This window comes from Aotus nancymaae, unplaced genomic scaffold (assembly GCF_030222135.1).
Source record: "Aotus nancymaae isolate 86718 unplaced genomic scaffold, 86718_ANA_hifiasm-v0.15.2.pri h1tg000059l, whole genome shotgun sequence".
NCBI lineage: Eukaryota > Metazoa > Chordata > Mammalia > Primates > Aotidae > Aotus > Aotus nancymaae.
Window position 1 is genome coordinate 61,149,221 of NW_026988473.1, and position 19,768 is coordinate 61,168,988.

General features: G+C 37.3%; 1 protein-coding gene across 8 annotated transcripts in view; it reads right to left on the minus strand.

The window, feature by feature from the left end:
* The window catches only part of PAK1 (p21 (RAC1) activated kinase 1), a 165,728-nt gene that overhangs the window by 25,932 nt on the left and 120,028 nt on the right, over window positions 1-19,768 (minus strand). For all 8 annotated transcript variants that reach the window (XM_012469600.3, XM_012469597.3, XM_012469598.3 and 5 more), the window contains exons 6-8: window positions 6,224-6,346; window positions 3,114-3,288; window positions 955-1,018 (exon numbers count right to left, since the gene is read on the minus strand). In XM_012469600.3, the coding sequence (XP_012325023.1) occupies window positions 955-1,018; window positions 3,114-3,288; window positions 6,224-6,346 (362 nt within the window). The remainder of the gene's footprint in view (window positions 1-954; window positions 1,019-3,113; window positions 3,289-6,223; window positions 6,347-19,768) is intronic.

A 19,768-nucleotide genomic window follows, 5' to 3' on the forward strand; every position in this document is an offset into this window, starting at 1 on the left:
TGTTGTCTGTTTATAGGTCTTGTAGATATATACCTCAAAAAAAAAAGTCACAAAAGTTTTGACCCTCAATTTACAATCTCTCTTCCTTAACTGTACAGGAAGAAAGTCCAGAGAAGAAACCTGACTTGCCTAAGCTTGTCTATGTACATTTCTGCTACATTCTTAATATCTCAATTTCACTACCTAAAGGAAATACCATCCCACATTACTCTGAGGTAAGCAAAATAATTTTTTCTCAAGGTGTTAAATATCTTATACCAGTTCAGACTCACAAAAGCCTGTCTAGTCTGAAAAACAGTGGAACCAGAAAAAAATGAGATCCACTCAAGCCCAGAGTTGTTTTAAGGATTAAACAATGAATGCAAATAACAGATGTGAACTGTAGAATACTGTATAAACATAACTCCACATTGTGCAATCTTTTATCTTATTTTCAGAAATTCTTGGGTGCATAATGCCTAGCACACAAGAGGAACTCAGTTAAGATTTGCTGAATTCATTACACTGAAGGCAGCATACAAGATAACAGAGAAGGATGAATGCCAGACAATAAATTCTGGCATCTACTTAGAAAAATTAGTAGAAGGGTTTGTAGTTCTGGGTCTTCCATTTTATACTAGTACTGGTAGATCTCACCACTAGGACAAACAGGGTTCATCTGGAAAAGCAGAGTTGTAATTTGGGAAGCTGGTTTTGTGCTAAGAAAAAAAATCATTCTCTCACTGTCACTGCAAGGGTATTTTTAGCAACATGGTCAGCTAATGGCACATCTCTCACATTAAGCATAATTCTGCCAAATGTGAAGTCAGCCTAACGTAACAACTCCAGATGGGTGAGCGGTAAAGTGGAGAAAGAAGAACAAGGTTTATCAGAGGGAAAACAAAAGCAAAATCATATATGCCAGCACACACACTTCAAGTCATTTTTCCAGGGAAAGAAAATGCCCCTACTAACCCTTGTCCAATCTTCTCAAACCGTGTATATTTCTTCTTAGGATCGCCCACACTCACTATGCTTCCTTTGAAAGAAACAGAGACCATGAATCATTTTTTCCCAAATCAAGATACAAAAAAGGTCCCACATTTCCCCAACCCCTGGAGTTGGCAAGGATTAAAGAACTACCTCCAATAGCCAAAAAGCATGCTAAACAGGCCCTCAGCTTTTCCCCCATAAGTCCCAACCAAAAGTTTCATCTCCTTGACTGCTTTGATTCATAGTAAGCTATCCCATTTCTAAACTCCTAAAAATTTATTCATTCATTTTTTAATTAATCCATTCAATAAATATTTACTCATTTAATATGCACTAAGCCATATGCTGAGGTAGGAATGAAGAGACGTGACACAGTCAAGGCAGTCCCTGCTCTCAAGAAGGTCAATTTCATGGGAGAAGACAGATAAGCATGAAGTTCCATGAAAATATAATTGCTGTAATAAATGACAAAGGGGTACAGAAAGAGGCACCAAAAAAAAAAAGAGACTGGAAAAGCTTCAGAAAGGTGATATATAGACTGATTTCTACTTTAACTAAGTAGAAGTTAGCCAGAGAGATAAAGTAGAGAAGAGGTTTACAACAAAGAATACTTCAAGTGCAAAGACACAGAGGTTTTTCATTGGGTTTTACAACTTGTATTTTAGGGATGGGGAAATTAAGGCCCATAGAAGGGAAGAAAATACTTCCCCAAGGTCACACAGCAAACTGGTGTCAGAGCTAAGATTAGGAGTTTCGTTTTTAGTCTCCCAGTCCAATGTGCTCTCCATTAATACCCAAGTACTAGGAATTGGTACTTTTCATATAAATTACCTCATTTGATTTACAAATGAGACAAGTATTAACGTCCCTATTTTAAAAATGAGAAAAATAAAGTTTAGAGAACAGTAGAAAATTGCCCAAGACACAAGTCAGTGGCTGGGCAGAAGCTTCAACTCAAGTGTCCTAACTCCCAGGCCAAGTCTATTTTCCATAATTCTAGGTATTATTGTTAAAAAAAAAAAAAAAAAAAAAGTCTAGTCTAGAGAACAAGACTATATACAGGAGTAGATAGATGACTAGATAAGTGGCTTTTCTTACTTTGCCATTTTATGAGGGATCCAGAAAGGGGCAATTTTTAAAACAGTGAAAAATTTTTTTTAAAGTCACACAGGAATTAATCAGGAAGAACTAGAGAACCAGAAACCTTGGCTTTGGAAAGCAATGCCAGTTTGCAAATGTCGCCAAATCAGTCTCATCAAATCCTCTTTGGAAGTAAGTAGTTACAGTGAATAAATTAAAGCCCTTGTCAAATGATTCTTCCAAGCCCACATATCAATCTAGTTCTTCCTTCTAATATGAATTCTTCTGCAGTTTACTGAAACACAGAAATAAGCTACCCTAACATACCCCCATTTCTGGCAGCTAAGGAAAGTAAAATGGAAGTTTCCAATTGACAGCAAGAGGCAGCATATGCTCTACTTACAGGAACAAAAACTTGTGTTCTAACCTCAGCCCTGTCACTTTTTAGCTGTGTAATCGATTTTAGCCAGGACGTTTAGCCTCCCTGAGCCTCAAGTATCTTAGTTACAAAAATTAGGATCATAATGCTTTTCTTCACAGGGTTAACAAGAGAATTAAATTTTTAAAAATCAAGAAAATATTTTGCTTGTCATTTGATACATACTACCGGTTCATAAAATGTTAACTTCCCTTCCCTCTTTTCCTACAACCAAGATGGCAGATCTGTCTTCTCCTAGGTCAATGGCAAAACATCAATAATCAATCAGAGTGCCCTTTTCCACTAGGTCCTCAGTCTTTCTCAACATGGCATTCTAGACTATTCATTAGAGAAAAACTATTTGTTATCTCTATAATCCATGCCTAGAGGCAAAGGGTGCCCTACCCTCAAAGTGAGCTATTCACACTCTCTCCCACCACATCCCCATTCTAACATAGTATCCAACCAGGGCTGTGAGACATGGAAGAGAGGTGCAGAGGCAGGGTGAGGAGAAGCAGTCTGTGGCTTAGGTACCAAGCATGGCCAGACAGCCACATGGACAAAGCCTACAACCAAGAATCTTATCTCTGTGCTTGACCAGTCATAGAGCAAAGAAAGGTTCAGAAAGCTACAAATTCCTTACGTAATTTCTCCAAGATCTCCTCATCAGACATTTTAGGCTTCTTCTTCTGCTTCTCAGTATTCCGGGTCAAAGCATCTGGTGGAGTGGTGTTATTTTCAGTAGGTGAAATGGGAGATGTAGCCACGTCCCGAGTTGGAGTGACAGGAAGTGGTTCAATCACAGACCGTGTGTATACCTGCATTATTAGTGCAAAATTTTGGCAAGGCCAGCCTTTGTTAGCATAGGGGAACCTCTCCTAGATGTAAGGTTAGAACATCCACAGAACAAATCTCAATAAACTCATCCTTTCTCCTATGTCAAAATTTATATTACTCCTCCTCTGTGCCCAGGCCCATCCATTCTGGGTAAAACGGCCTTCCTTGCTCTCACTATACACAATAGAAGTGAGAGTCTCAGCACTAAAAATATTCAATAGAGGCTAGACAACTATCAAAAGAAATTAGTTAAAGACAATTTTATTAGATAAGTAGCCCCTTCGTCTGAAACATTTTATGCTTCCCCAAGCTAAAAGAAATATCCTGTATTCCCACAGCACTTTGCATTAGTAGCACAACACCAACTTCTATTGAGTTACTCCCTCCTTACATCCTGAACCCTTGCAGGGAAGGAACTACTTTTGTTCTTCATCAAGAGGCAGTACAGTATGGTGATTTAGAACACAGACTTTGGAACCTGACTGCCTGAACTTAAACCCCAACTCTTTATTTTTACCTTCTACATGACTTTGGGCAGATTACTTAACTTCTCTGTGCTTCAGTATCCTCATCTATAAAGTGGTGATAATAATGACACCTATCTTATGGGGTTGCTGTAGGAGTAAACTGATTAATCTGTGAGGTAATCAGAATCATCCCTAGCAGACATTAAGCACTCAAATTTTACCTTTCAAAAATATTAAATGTTCTATTCATTTACATAACAAACATTTACTGAGAATCTACTTGTCTCACCCTGTACAAAATGCTACTCCATCCTCTCATTCTTTTAAAGCAGGTAAGAAAATCATAACTACAAGAAAGGGATAAATGTCATAAAGAAATGAGCAAGCTATATACTACTGAGGTTCAGAAATGATTGTTAAGTTATACTTCCTTTCTCTAGGGGATGCTTCAAGGTATTTATCAGATTTTATCATAAAAATATCACAATTATCATTTGGATAGTCTATAAGCTGTATAAGGACAGGGAATGTGGGTCATTCATCCCTGAGTTCCTCCAACTAACCACTTACAAAAAAGCAAGGATTCAGGTAAATATTTGATGGAATAAATGAATAAACAGGATCCTTCAGCAGGATCCTGAAGGATGGATAGGCTTCTACAAAGAACAGAGGATCATTTATCTATGATGATCATTTATCTGCAAAGATGCAAAGCCATTGGCAGCAGTAGGACTCAAACCCATGGCTCTACAGACACTAAAACCTACTAAATCCTGCACCTTGGACTGCTTGACCACGCTACCTTTTGACTGGATGGGCTTTTAATAGGTGGAAATGGGAGAGAACTTTCCATGTAGTGAGAACAGCAATAAGCCAAGACACTAAGATCAGAGGCAATGGCTTCTTTCCTGATTACTACTCTAGTATGATTTCTCAAATTTCTATTCTTGTACCTGTAGACAAATTATATCCCAGGCAGCTAAACCTATACTTTCATGCCTTGACCTCTTTTTCCTGTCCTGATATGTCTCTTTGAAGACAGCTTGCCTTTTCCTTCTCTAATAGTCTCCTTCTCTGGCTTCTAGCACAGGTTTGCACACACAAAAATACCACTGTGCTATGGTAGAAAACAACCTGGAATTGGGGTTAATTACCTGCTTTCAAATCCTGGCTCTTTAGTTTACTAAGAGACTGGGCAGGTCAATTCACCTCTCCAAATCTCAGCTGCTTCTTCTATAAATTAGGAATTAACAATATCTTTTTAGAGAGAAATGCTATGAAGATTGAATTTATCAATCTATTTATTCATTCAATATTTACTGCCCTCTGATATTTACCCACCTCTGCAGGTGCCAAGAACTATGTTAAGCACTAGAAATATACATATATGGATTTTCTCTACTTTTTGAGGTGTTCATGCTTCCTGAGAAAAAAATGTATTAAATGAACACGCTTACAAACCAAAAGAAACCATATCAGTGTTAGCAACTCTCCAATTCTGAAGCCCAATTTTCCTTAAGGTAACTTTGTGAACTATAGAGAAGATGATTCCACAGATTCTAAGTTCTCATCCTAAAAGGTCATATAATTCCTTTGAATTTCCTACACAGCATCTCCAATAGTCATGCAATCAATTTCTGTTTGAAACCTCCCTGAATGCTGTATTACAGAGGAAGCCTTTTTCTTTTTCTTTTTTTTTTTCATTTCGTGATCACAGAAGTCCTAGATGATTCCTTCATCATGGAGCTCTCATTGTAATAAAAAGCATAAACAAAGAAACACTAGTAGAGTATCATCTGCTGGTAGGTCAATGCTCAGTGATGCCAAATCAAGTAAAGGGCACAGAGACTAGATTTTTCAAAGCAAGGGTAGAGGTACTATGGCTATTCTGAGATGCAGGAACCTCAAAGGAAGTTAAACAGAAATCACTGCCAACATCCAGCACCAAAATGTACTCCTAATGCCCAGCATATTAATAGCGCTAATGTATTTATAAATTCTCTTGGGTCTTTCAGTATTATCAATAATGCTCTAAGAGGCTGAACGCTGCCCATTTAACAAAGAAGAAAAGATCTGTAGCAAGATAATTTGTTGCTTCCCTGGAGACTGGAATAATTTATGTTAGTCCTGCACTAAGTAGCATCAATCCTATATAACTTCCTCTCCTATCTGTGGAGAACAGGCTAAGCAAACCAAGACTGGATTGGTGTAAACATCAATTACCTAGGACACTTTGGGACTATTTGCAAACCAATGATAAATAAATACACCACTTCTTGTCTTCAGTCATACAGAAAATACCTTCAGTAAGGTAGTTCAGTGATTTCACCAGCTCCAAAATCTAAGGACCCCTACCAGAATATTAAACTTCTAGGTCTCAGCACCAACTCCTCCCTCTCACCACTCACTCTAATAAATCACAAAACTGGCCAGGTCCCCAAAGACTCACAGATTTTGTGTGTTCTGGGCGTGGAGCAATCACTGGTGGAGGGGTAGCATCATCATCATCATCATCATCCTCATCTTCTGAAACCGGTGGCACTGCAGGAGTCTCAGACACAGCCTTCACATTCTGTGCAAAGAAGAAAAGCCAGATGCATCTGGTCTAGCTGCCCTGGAACTTAACTATCAGGATCACCAAACCCCTATGAGAAACCCCATCCTGATACTCCTTCTGAAATTCACATTAGCCTCCAAGCTCTCACCTTTGTGTAGCTTGTCTCAGGAACTCAATCTGATTCTCTCTCTTCTTTTAGCCATCACTATCCACTCAGTCCCTTAGGGCTCCCTTCCCCCACCCAAAACCTAACTGTGAATGAGAAGCTAGCTTATAGCTAGCTTATAGCTTTTCTACCTGCCTCTTCTCCAATCCTGAAGACAATCTCATAATACCTTCTTATTCTATGAATTTCACTCTTCATACTGAATAGGAAATAAGGCATAAAATACAGGGAAGGGATCAAAAGTTTCTAATTTTTCAAAATTTATCATTATAATTTCCTATTCTCTCCTGATATGGTAAATGGCAGTCTTAACAGGCTTTTGCCCTGTCCTTTTCCTTTCTTTGCAAAATCTCCTGAACCCATTACATCACCAGGGGTCCTTACCTCAACCTGAAGATACAGAACATCAGCATCAAGATCAGGTTGTCTGAAGAGGACAGTGAGTTTCTCTCTAGACTGTATACTATCTATTTCCCTAAGCTTCTCCCCTACCCTGGAATAGAATTTACCACTAATTCGATCTGCTTACAATCTGTGACAACCTGATTTCCCCATGCAAACTGTAACAGAGCTGGGCCAAGAATGGCAGGTTTTAGGATAGGTCCAGTCAAAAATAGCATACCATTACTGTTTATTACACTGAATCAAGAGACAAAATGCCTCCAAAACATGAGGTTTTTGATAGAGATCAAATGGTTCTATCATTTGATCAGCACAGAACTAGAGAGGCATTAGGGATCATTTAATATATACTGATATAATTCAATAGTTTTAGGTATTTTCAGAGCACCTACTTTGTGCTCAGTAAGATACTATGATAGATACTGTTGACATAAAGGTACAAAGATGAAAAAGATGATCCATCCCTATAGTAGTGATCATCTGGTATAGGAGATAGACAGAGGATGAGGGCCCCTCCTGCCTGACACCTGGAGCCTCCTAAGAGGAAGACCAAGAGTCAGAATAATGGGATAAATGGAAGAACTAAGGAATACTATACTAGAGCTACTGAGTGTGGGAAACTGTCTTTTACCACATTTGACATACTAAAGTAAGAAAAACTGGCAATCTCATAGATTTTAACAGGGCCTCCAGCACAAGGCATAACTTAAAAACTGACAGTGCTGGGCATATGTAAGCAGTTGTGGTGACCACAGGCAATAAATCTGTCCTCTTAATCTGAAGTTTAATCACCTGAGGAATGTGAAGGAAGAGGAGTGGTGTAATCTGAGCGATGACCTTAAGTTGCTTTCAGTTCAAAAGTCAATAGAGGTTCTTTCCTTGTCAAAATATGTATTTTGATATTTTTCTGCTCTAATTTATTTTCTCCCCACTATTCCACTCAACAGAATTTAACAAAAAACCTAATGTGGGAATAAAGTTGACTCAGCATGGCTCTTCACCATAGCCCTGGGGCTCCCCTCATGTATACTATAAACACTAGGTTTGTTTGCTTTATAAAACTGTAGAGAAGGGGATTTCATCACCTTCCTCAGTAAAAGATTCTGTTTTCCATAGGTGATAGCTTTGGGCAGTGATAATAACATCTGTGAGAGACAGAAAGAGCTAGATTATTACCCAGATTTTTACTTCTTAGCCCTGTGTCCTTGGGCAAGGGTCTAAGTTAAGTCTCACATTTTTAATTTATAAAATAGGGATAATGACTACAGCTTTCTGCCTAGCTCAGAGGGCCAATGAATGGATGAAATGAGGCAAAGTGAACATAAAATCACTGAAAATGGTCAAGAGCTAGAGAGATGTAAGGAATCAATTAAATTATCACTATGTCTAATACCACAAATTTCAGTTTTAAACAAAAGCCAGACATTCCAATTCATCATCCATCTACCCATCTATCCATCCATCTATCCATCCATCCATCCATCCATTCACTGTGTGCCAGGCTCTGTTCTAGGCTCTGGGGCTATAATAAAGAGTAAAACAGATAATGTCCCTGGTCCGATGACTTACATTCATTCTAGAAGAGAAAAGAGTAAAAAACAATCACCAAAGTGTCTACTCCATATAGGAGCAGAGATTGGTTGAGGGGGTGGGAGATACTATTTTATATAGGATAGCATGGGCAAGCCTCTCTAATGAGATGTCGTATAACAGTGACCTGAATGAATTAAGGGAGCAAGCCATGAGGCTCTCTGAGAAAAGGATATTCCTGGCAAATGAAGTTCAAAGACTCTGAGACAGAAATGTGCTCGGTGTGTTCCCACAACCCTTAAGAATTCTACCTATGTGGCTGTAACAAAGTAAGGAGAAGTAAGGAAAGAAACAAGGTCAGAAAGTTAGCTGGGAATCAAATTATATAAAGTCAGAGAGGCTATAATAAAAGCTTTGGAGTTTATACCTAGAATAAGAAACCACTAGAGGACTGTGAGTAGAACAGTGATGTACTCTATACATTTTTTTTCTTTCTAAAGTGTTTTATTAAGATGTTTCTCACAAATTAGAGAAAAGGTTTCTTTTAATCATTGGCAATAAACATCAATTTCCTATAACAAAATAGTGAAAAGCACCAAAGAAAATTTGCACCTATAACTCTAACAAACGCAAGGTTTCCTGGTTCTCAGTTCTTTTAGAGTCTGAGAGAGTACTCAGAGCTTTCAGAAAGAGTACCAAATTTATTACTTCCTGAAATGTTGTATAAATAGCACTTTTATTCCTCATATGTTCATACATATATACTAATATACCATTTCCACTGCCTTAAGTACAAAAATATTCATCACAGGCAAGTTTTCTACTGCAAATAGGCAAAGAGTATTAAATGTAATCTATGATCCTATCTACTTTTTAAAAACAAGATACTAGAACCAAAACACTGTAGAATACAAATGTTACTAATTTAAGAATCTATATCTTAACTTCAGATAGCATCAATGGTTCAACAATATTTTAAAGGTGTTTCTATATAAATTCAACCACCAGTTTGGATTTTCTTTATTATGGAAATGTATGAAGAGTACCCTGAATTATATCCTTGCAATTTGGGCATTTGCTTAAAGATGTACATTTTTAGCATCCTACCAGACAACAATAAGGAATAAATACACTGGAAACTTCTTTGTCTGTACACCTACTTTTAAGTTCTTTCTTCTTGAAACTTCCTCAATTGTTCTTCTAGTGATATATCTCAAGTATCCTCTGTTGGAATATACTTTATGTACTTTTCCACTGATATCAATTTTTAGTTCGTTTTTCCTTCTTTTCTCTTTTTCTTCTTCATTAGAAATACTAACATAGTATCACTGGCTACTTTATAATTGTCTCCAATACTGTCTGTTTTATCAGGCAGGATAGAGTAACAGTTTTTGTAATCAACTAGCTTAGAATCAAATCATGCCTTTATCACTTATAAACTATGAGTTCTGGGTAAGATATTAACTCTCTGTCTCAGTTTCCTCAATTATTAAATAGAGCCAGTACTAATACTTACTTTAGTGTTAGTGTTAGTGTTAGGTTAAATGAGATAAAACTATGTAAAATTTGTTTTTAAAATACTCAAATATTAGCTATGATAATGATGTTGGCCAGATGATTAGAAAGTGCGCAGTATAGGATTGCTAAATGAATATGCCTTATCCAATAGCAGTATAAAGTGGAATGAAGTATCTAAATGATGGGGCACTCAACAATTGAAAAAGTGGAGATAATGGGAACAGGATGGTGAAGGAAGGAACCAAAATGGCGAAGAACTGTACTATTAACTGGCTGAAACCATTAACCTACATTCTACAGTAAAAATTAGTGGGTCTGATGATTTTTTGCACCATATAAAAGCTTCTTTGCTTTATTATATCTTCAACATGATCAAAACCAGCTCTCATCATAGACAGGCCAGTTAAAACCACCTTGGGAAGGCTCCAAGGTTCAGCTAAGATGGTCAAGGATAAGACTATACCCTAAGGCAATTTTGAGTGGCTGCTGCCTGATCAAATAAAAGTTTTAAGGTCAAGGAAAAGAGTGAAGAGGAAAATGACTAGGTATGGAATCATACCTCAAGGCTCTGGGCAGCTCGGAATGACACAATGCAAACAGACTGAAAATGGCCACTGAAATGTGACAACCCAATCCAGAGAGAGATGGTAGCCAGGGTGTACTCCCTAAGCATTCTGTCCCAGTAGGAAGACTATGTTGACCCTACAACAAGGTCAGCTTGTTACTCTTCCTTGGGATAGAAAGACCAAGGATGATACCTGACTAAACATAAAATTATTTCCCCACTCCATGAGAAACAATATGGTAAAATGGAAAATAAACCATATCAGGATTCAAGAAGTTCTTTCCATTAAACCCTCTGTTCCTTAGCTTCACAACCACTGCTTTCACTTAGGCACCATGATCTCTTACCTTTACCAATCCTTTACAAGTCTTCCTCATTACTTTTTGGGCCCCTAGTCTTGCCTTCTCGAATGCATCTTTTATTACAGCCTGGAATAATCTGTCTTTTATCATTTTATTATCTTAAAAATATTATAAGTAGACTGACAGGTATGGCAGAGGGAGAAGACTGGCAAATCCTCTCCCCAAAAAGCAACTATAAATCTGGATAAAATTGACAAAAACCATTTCAGTTCTCTGAAAATCCAACAAAGGTCAACAAAACACTGAGAAGTGCTTATGACTGATAAACTCCTGAACTTTGGGTTAAAAATAGTGAGAATCAGCCGGGCGTGGTGGCTAACGCCTGTAATCCCAGCACTTTGGGAGGTGGAGGCAGGCGGACCATGAGGTCAAGAGATCGAGACCATCCTGGCCAACATGGTGAAACCCGTCTCTACTAAAAATACAAAAAAATTAGCTGGGCGTGGTGGCGCCCGCCTGTAGTCCCAGCTACTCAGGAGGCTGAGGCAGGAGAATTGCTTGAACCCAGGTGGCGGAGGTTGCAGTGAGCCAAGGTCACGCCACTGCACTCCAGCCTGGCACCTGGTGACAGAGTGAGAATCTGTCTCAAAAAAATAAAAAATAAATATATATATATATAGTGAGAATCTCTGACATTCTCAGCAAGGGATGCTCCTGTGCATCCCATCCCCAGCTCCAGAAGTGTGGGGATTCTACCAGGGAAGACCAGGGTATAACTGCATAGTCCAAGAATGTTTATTTTCCTCTAGAGATAGATGTGGGTAATGCCCAGGCCCAGTGGCATTGTCATTAGAAGTGACTTCCAAAGGTGGTAGGGGCAGAGGGCCAACCATTCAGCTTACTAGCCTGAAGCTACAGTCTTGAGCAGGGCAAACTAATTTCTGGCTAAGGCTGTTGAGAGGCACAGCAGACACTAGAAAACCCTTATGCTAGTTACACACGCCTGGCTGTGTGCATGCACATAAAAGATTCAAAAGAGCCCAACAAAAAGTAAAAGCTGGGACAGACTTGAAAAAGGCCTAAACAGTAAATATACTCCCCTAGCTACACACAGATCCATCAGTAGAGGAAAGAAAGAAGCCTTACAGAGTTGAAAGTTTTGAGCACCATCTCTGTCAAATCATTGGCTGAAGATTCAGCTAAGCAAACATAGAGGCAACCTCTGGAAAGCCAGGCTGCAACAGAACAACACAACAACAACAACAACAACTGAGTAAAGACATCAATGACCACAGATAGAGACATATTTCACAGATTCATCCCCAGTAAGTTAATACAAAGCCAACAAATAAACAAAAAAGCTAGCAACTTTTTGGGGGGAGGGGGCTATCAATATCCATAATTGGTACAGAATATTATCTAAATATTGAATTTTCAATAAGAAATTAAAGACATGGAAAGAAACAGGAAAGCATGAGCTGGCGGGGAGGGGGGGAAGCAATCAACAGAAAATCTCCGAATGTCCCCAAATGTTGGTTTTAGAGAATAAAGATTTTAACTCAGAAATAAAAACATTCAAAAAACTAAAAGAAACCATGTTTTAAGAGTTAAAAGAAAAATGTAACAACAGTGAATCAACTCTCAGTAGAAATAACTGCATAAGGACCAAATGGAAATATTGCAGTTGAAGAATAAAATAACAAATAAAAAACTCACCAGAGAGATAAACAAAGGGCTCTATATGGCAGAAGAATCAATGAATTTGAAAATGGAGGCCAGGCACGGTGACTCACAGCTGTAATCCCAGCACTTTGGGAGGCCAAGGTGGGTGGATCCTGAGGTCAGGAGTTCGAGACCAGCCTGACCAATATGGTGAAATCCAATCTCTACTAAAAATATTTTTTTAAAAAATTAGCTGGGCACAGTGGCATGTACCTGTTGTCCCAGTTACTCAGGAGGCTGAGGCAGGAGAATCGCTTGAATCCAGAAGGTGGAGGTTGCAGTGAGCCAAAATCGCACCACTGCCCTCCAGCCTGGGTGACACAGCAAGCCTCCGTCTCAAAAGAAAAAAGAAAACGAACCCATAGAAATTATCCAGTATAAACAACTAAGGGAAAAAATTTTAAAGAAAAACAGAGCATCAAAGAACTGTAGAACAACATAAAGCACACCAGCATACATATAATGAGAGTCTCTGAGGAAGAAAAAAAAAAAGGAAGCAGAAAAAAATATTTACAGAACTAATGGATAAAACTTTCTAAATTTGATTAAAAAAAATACCAATCTACAGATCCAAGAACCTCAATAAATCCCAAGTAGGAAAAACACAAAAAGATTCACATCTGGCTGGGCACGCTGGCTCATGCCTGTAATCCCAGCACTGTGGGAGGCTGAGGCAGGTGAATCACTTGAGGTCAGGAGTTTGAGATCAGCAGTGGGATGACATATTCAAACAGTTGAATTTTTTAAAAATTGCCTATCAAGAAATCTTTACCCAACAAAACTATCCTTCAGAACGAAGATGAAATGAAGACATTCCAGATTAACAAAGAGAAAGAAAATTTATTGCTATTAGACCTGATTTACAAGAAATACTGAAAGAAATCCATCAGACTGAAAGAAAGTAATATCAAAGAGTAACTTGAATCCACAAGTAAAAATGGAGAGCAGAGGAAATGGAAATATGTAAATTAACATGAAAGACTCTAAAAAAATACTTGTTACTTCTTCCATTGACTTCTTTAAAAAACATAATGTATAAAGCAATTGTTAGGCTTCTAACATACATAGTACATACATGCACACACACACACACATTCATACACATTTGTGTATATGAATGAATGGCAGTAATAGCACAAAGAAGGGGCAGGGAATGAAGATATACTGGAGCAAAGTTTATATATTTTATTGGAATTCAGTTACTATTAATCTGAAGTAGATTGTAATAAATTAAAATGTGTAAGACCTAAAATAGCCACCAAGAAATACAGTTTAAAAAAGAATTTAAATGATACAGTAAAAATATTAATAAAAAAGAAGGCAGTGAAAGAGGAATAGAAAAAGTCAGAATCCATACAGAAAATAATAGGAAATGGGTAAACATTAAGTCCAAACCTAACAACAATTACATTAACAGGAATAGTCTAAATACGCCAATCAAAAGGCAGAAATTGTCAGACTGAAAAGAAAAACAAGATTTAACTATATGTTATCTACAAGAGACACATTACAGATTCAAATACATGAATAAATTGAAAGCAAAACAATAAGAAAATATGTACCATGCAAACAGTAACCATAAGAGAGCCAAAATGGCTATATTGATACAAAAAAAAAGATGTTAAGAGAAGAAATATCATTTGAGACACAGAGACATTTCATAATGATAAAAAGTCAAAACAATTGATACACCAATTCTATCAATTATAACAATTATAAATATAACAATAGAAACATGTACACCTAACAAAGCAGTTCTGCATAAAGCAAGAGATGTTGGAATTAAAGTGAGAAAGAGACAATTTTATTATAGTTAGCAATTTTAGTTATAGTTGGAGATTTCACTACTCCACTCTCAATAATAACTGAACTGGAAGGCAAATGAGCAAGAATAAAGGAACAACACTGACCTAACCAACATATAAAGAACATTCCAACCAATGTCTACAGAGTACATATTCTTTTCAACTACACGGATCATTCTCCAGGATAGACTATATGCTAGGGCATAAAATACACCTCAATAAATTTTAAAAGAATGAAATCACATAAAATGTTAGATTTGATCACAGTAGAATTAAATGAGAGATTAATAATAGGAAAGACATTTTTCAAAGAAGATTATATAAATGGCCAGTAAGCACATGAAAAGATGCTCAACATCATTATCCATTAGGAAATCCAAATAAAATCACAATGAGATACTACTTCACATCCACTAAAATGACTATAATCAAAAAACAGACAACAGGAACAGGCAAAGATGTGCAGAAAATGGAACCCTCATAACTGCTGGTGGGAATGTTAAATGGTATCAGCACGGTGGAAAAAAGTCTGTCACTTCCTCAAAAGGTTAAACATAAAGTTAACCACATGCCCCAGCAATTCCTCTCCTTGGATATATCCTTGGAAGAAATGAAACCACACAAAACCTTGTACATGAATGTTTATAACTGCATTATTCATAATGATCAAAAAGTAGGAAAAATCCAAGTACACATCAACTGATGAAAAGATAAATAAAATGTAGTGTATCCATATAACTGAATATTATTTGGACATAAAAAGAAATGAAATACACCATACTGATACATGTTACAACATAGACAAACTTCAAAGCTAAGTAAAAGAAGCTACACACAAAAGACTACATATTGTATGAGTCTATTTATATAAAATGTCTAGAAAGGCAAATTTATAAAGACCAAAAGCAGATCAGTGGTTTCCTAGGGCTGAGCATGGGAGTTTGAATAAATGGTAAAAGAGCACCAGGGAACTTTTTCAGGTGATGGCTGCCCAACTTTATAAATTTATTTAAAGTTTTGAATTTTCCACTACCAATGAGCTTAAAATGCTAGTAAGCCTTTTAGTACCCCAATCATAAATATGAGCAGACCTCCCAGGATGCTCAAATATGCAAGGAAAACCTCTAACATAAAAGGGGGAAAAAATGGGGCAAAGGGCCACCTGGAAAAAAAGAGACCAAATACAGAGAAGAAAACATCCAAAGAAAGCCTATCATTAACTTCCTTAGAGATAAGAAAAGATATCAATTCTGGAAACAAGAATGCTCTACTTTAGGCTGGGTGTGGTGGCTCACGCCTGTAATTCCAGCACTTTGGGAGGCCGAAGCTGGTGGATCACCTGAGGTCAGGAATTTGAGACCAGCCTGGCTAACATGGTGAAACCCTGTCTCTACTAAAAATTCAAAATTAGCCGGGCATGGTGGCGCATGCCTGTAATACCAGCTACTCGGGAGGCTGAAGTTTAAGAATCGCTTGAACCTGGGAGGTGGAGGTTGCAGTGAGCCGAGATCATGACGTTGCACTGCAGTCTGGTCAACAAGACTAAAACTTCATCTCAAAAAAAAAAAAAAAAAAAAAAGAATGCTATATATATTTTTTAAAATAAAAAAGACTGCTTGGAAATTAAACATGAGAACAGAAATGAAAACTTAAACTGACTCAAAGATGAAGTTGAAGAAGTCTCCTAATTCTTCAGAATAAAAACCAAAGCAAGGAAAATAAAGAAAATCCTTTAAAAAAACGGAGAATCAGTTTAAAAGGTCCAAAATCTAAATAATGGAAGTTCCAGAAAGAGAGAACAGAGAAAGCAAGGGGAAGAAATAATCAACAAAATAATTCAAGCAATTTCCTAGAACTGAGGGCCTGAGTTTCCAAGCTGAAAGAGTTCACAAAGCTCCCTGAAGTATAAATAGATGTAAATAGGAATAAAATTGTGAAATTTCAAAGCAATGGTGACAAAGAAGATCCTACAAGCTTTCTGAGTGGAAAAAAAGATTGGTCATATACAGGGAAGCAGAAACAAAATGGCTTTGGACTCAGTAATACCGAAAGCCAGATGACAAAAGTGCAATCACTGTTTTCCAAATTTTGATGAAAAAATATTTGTAACCTGCAATTCCATCAAATGTGAGGGTAGCATAGAGAACCCTCCATTTTGAGTCTTGAAAAATATCATTAAATGTTTACTTTCCATTTACTTTCACAAAGCTACTAGAGGATGTGCTCCACCAAATTCAAAAGTAAACAAAAAACAATATAGGCAGGGCATAGAGAAAATAGGACTATCAACACAAAAATGCAAAGGGACTGCATTCACCAAGACAATGGTAAAGGGAGATGCCAGAATGACAGCTACTTATTACAAGACTTTTAGTCCTACTTGACTTTTTAATCAAATACTTGGATAAATACATATATACATATGCATATATATACATATATACATATACATACATACATATATATATCTTTTGAGATGCAGTCCTGCTCTGTGGCCCAGGATGGAGTGCAGTGGCATGATCTTGGCTCACTGCAACCTCCACCTCCCTGGTTCAAGCGATTATCTTGCCTCAGCCTCCCAAGTAGCTGGGATTAAAAGCACACGCCACCATGCCCAGCTAATTTTTTGTGTGTTTTTTAGTAGAGATGGGTTTTTGCCATGTTGGCCAGGTTGGTCTTGAACTCCTGACCACAGGTGATCTGCCCATCTCAACCTCCAAAGTGCTGGGATTACAGGTGTGCGCACAGTGCCCGGTTAATAAAAATATTTTTAAGCAAGTATTCTTAATCATCATTAACCTCAGAGGTAATTATTATTACTATTTGATGTTTAGCCTTTCAGAAGTGATCTGTGAGTGGTAAACCTTGATCTTCACATGTCCAAACATATCTTTATATTGACCTTATAGTTAAATGCTAGTTTGATTAGGTATAGAATTCTTGGTTCTAAACAATTTGCCTCATCCCTCTGAAGTTATTGCTGTTTTTCCCACTATTGCTAACGAGACATCTGATACTAATGTTCCTTTGGACATGAACTATATTCTCTTTGGAAGATTTTAAGATTTTTCTCTTTATTCTTGATCGCTTTTCAATTATCTGACTTGATCATTAATAGGCCCTTCATCTGAAAACTCATGCCTTTCTTTAGCTGGGAAATTTTTCTTCTATTATTTCTTTGATTATTTTGTTACTCTACTGCCTCTGTTCTCTATGCATGAATCCCCCTGACCAACTCTCTATTATCATTTATTTCTTAAATTTTCTATCTTTGATGTTTTATATCATTAATTCCCTCTTCACTTATATGCATTTATTCTTTAATACTTATAAATTTATTTCTCTTTTTTTTTTTTTTTTAAACACAAAGTCTCACTTTGTCACCCAGGTCAGAGGGCAGTGGCATGGTCTCAGTTCACTGTAACCTCCACATTCCGGGTTGAAGTGATTTTCCTGCCTCAGCCTCCCGAGCAGCTGGGATTACAGGCATGCACTACCACACCCAGCTAATTTTTGCATGTTTTAGTAGAGACTGGGTTTCACCATGTTGGGCAGGGTGGTTTCGTACTCCTGACCTCAGGTGACCCACCTGCCTCAGCCTCCCAAAGTGCTAGGATTATATGCGTGAGCCACCACACCTGGATATAAATTTATTTCTTATGTTTTTAATACTAAGAACACTCTTTCCTCCTCTGATTGCCCTAATAGCAGGGTGTTTTTATAGACACAACATCTATAGAACCTCTCTGAACATACGAGATTTCTTTAAAAAGTTATTTCCTGAATTAGCTATTTCCTCTGGGGTTTATTTTGTTTCTTTATCTTGGTCCTTCTCTTTAATGTCGCATTTCTCGCAAATGTCTGGAGATCTTTGGCTATTCATTCATATTTATAAGTGAAAGAAGGATTGGTATATGTAATTAGCATCAGTTTTTCTGAAACTTATGTAAGTCTGTTTCTCCACTGTTCTCCTCTGAATGGGAGGTCTGATGCAATCTGTTTGTGAGTTATGGAGAGATGGTTACTGGCAAATGTTACTTTAAGGTATGCAGGCATGGAAAAATAGAGATTCCTCTCCTCCCAGGTATTAAAAGTATGAGAAATTTACTCTTAGGATGGAAAACTAATGTATTTTCCTTCACTGCAATGCTACTTCTCCTGTTTCCTCTTCTTTATATCTGTGGTAGAATTTTACAGTTAACTCAGGTTCCCCTCTATTTCTCTCTCAGGCCCCTATACCCACAGCAAGAGCTTTCCTCAAGTTGACATTTTACTTTCTTCAAAAAATTAGCTGGTTTTAGCTTAGAATCAAATGCACCTGCTGCCTTTTGCTCACTGTAATGAGGAGGCTGCCCCTACTGTTTCAAAGGTAGAATTTAATTAATTTACCCTTGAAGATTACCCATGACTCTTTCCTGCTTCTTGTATATATTCTTTCAGTCCATTTTCTCTGGAGCTACTTTCATTTTCCTAGGCATCTTCTCTTACACATACTTTTAAGCTGTGGTGGCTTCTTCTGCTCTGATCAATCTGACCTTATCTGCTTTCTGTCTTCCATGAATTCCTCACAATGGTTGATTTACATCATGCTTTGTTTTAGAGCATTGCTTTTAATTTGGTTTTTAAGAATCTTTTCTGAAATTAAGCAATTTGAGATAACAAGAGAGGTGGGTACATGATGATTCAGTTCACTGTCTTGATCCAATTTCCAGAGAACTCTTTCTAAGATGTTAGTTTAGATATCACACATCCAACTACATCAATCTTCTATTTTAAATTCTCCCTCAGCTCTAGTACAAAGTTCAAACTCTCTGGCCTAAGATATTGAATCCTTAACCCAACTTTTGTACATGCTGTCCATCAGACAGGAAAGCACTGCCTTTTTCTCTCCCTGGTATCATTACCTGATGCTTACCTACTAACACTAGATTATAAATCCTTGTTTACATGTTGTGATTCATCACAAAAATTATGAAATCAAGAGCAAAGATCTTACTAGTCCTTGACTTCAAAGAACCTATCACGTAGTAGCTATTCATTTTACAAATGAGAATCAGCCATTAAAATGCCATGGAACCTTGGAACCAAAAGGGACTTTAAGATTATGTTTGTTAAATGAACAAAGCTTTAAGGACCCAAAACTCGGCAAACTTCCTTGTACTTCAGAGCAGAATAAGTAATTCCATCAAATATGACCCTATTGTACATTATTCATACTTCTCTTGCAGCCCTTATCTCCCTAGTCTGTCATTAATTTTTTTTCTCAAGGATTAATATAGTGCACATTCATTTTTGTGTCACCTATACTTTGGCATAAAGAAGATACTAAGTCAATATTTAGGGTATGATGAATACATGAATGCTCAGGAGAGCAGAATTTTGTGTTGGTTTCTACTACTAAATCATTCAAAGGTAGGGAGTGAGTCA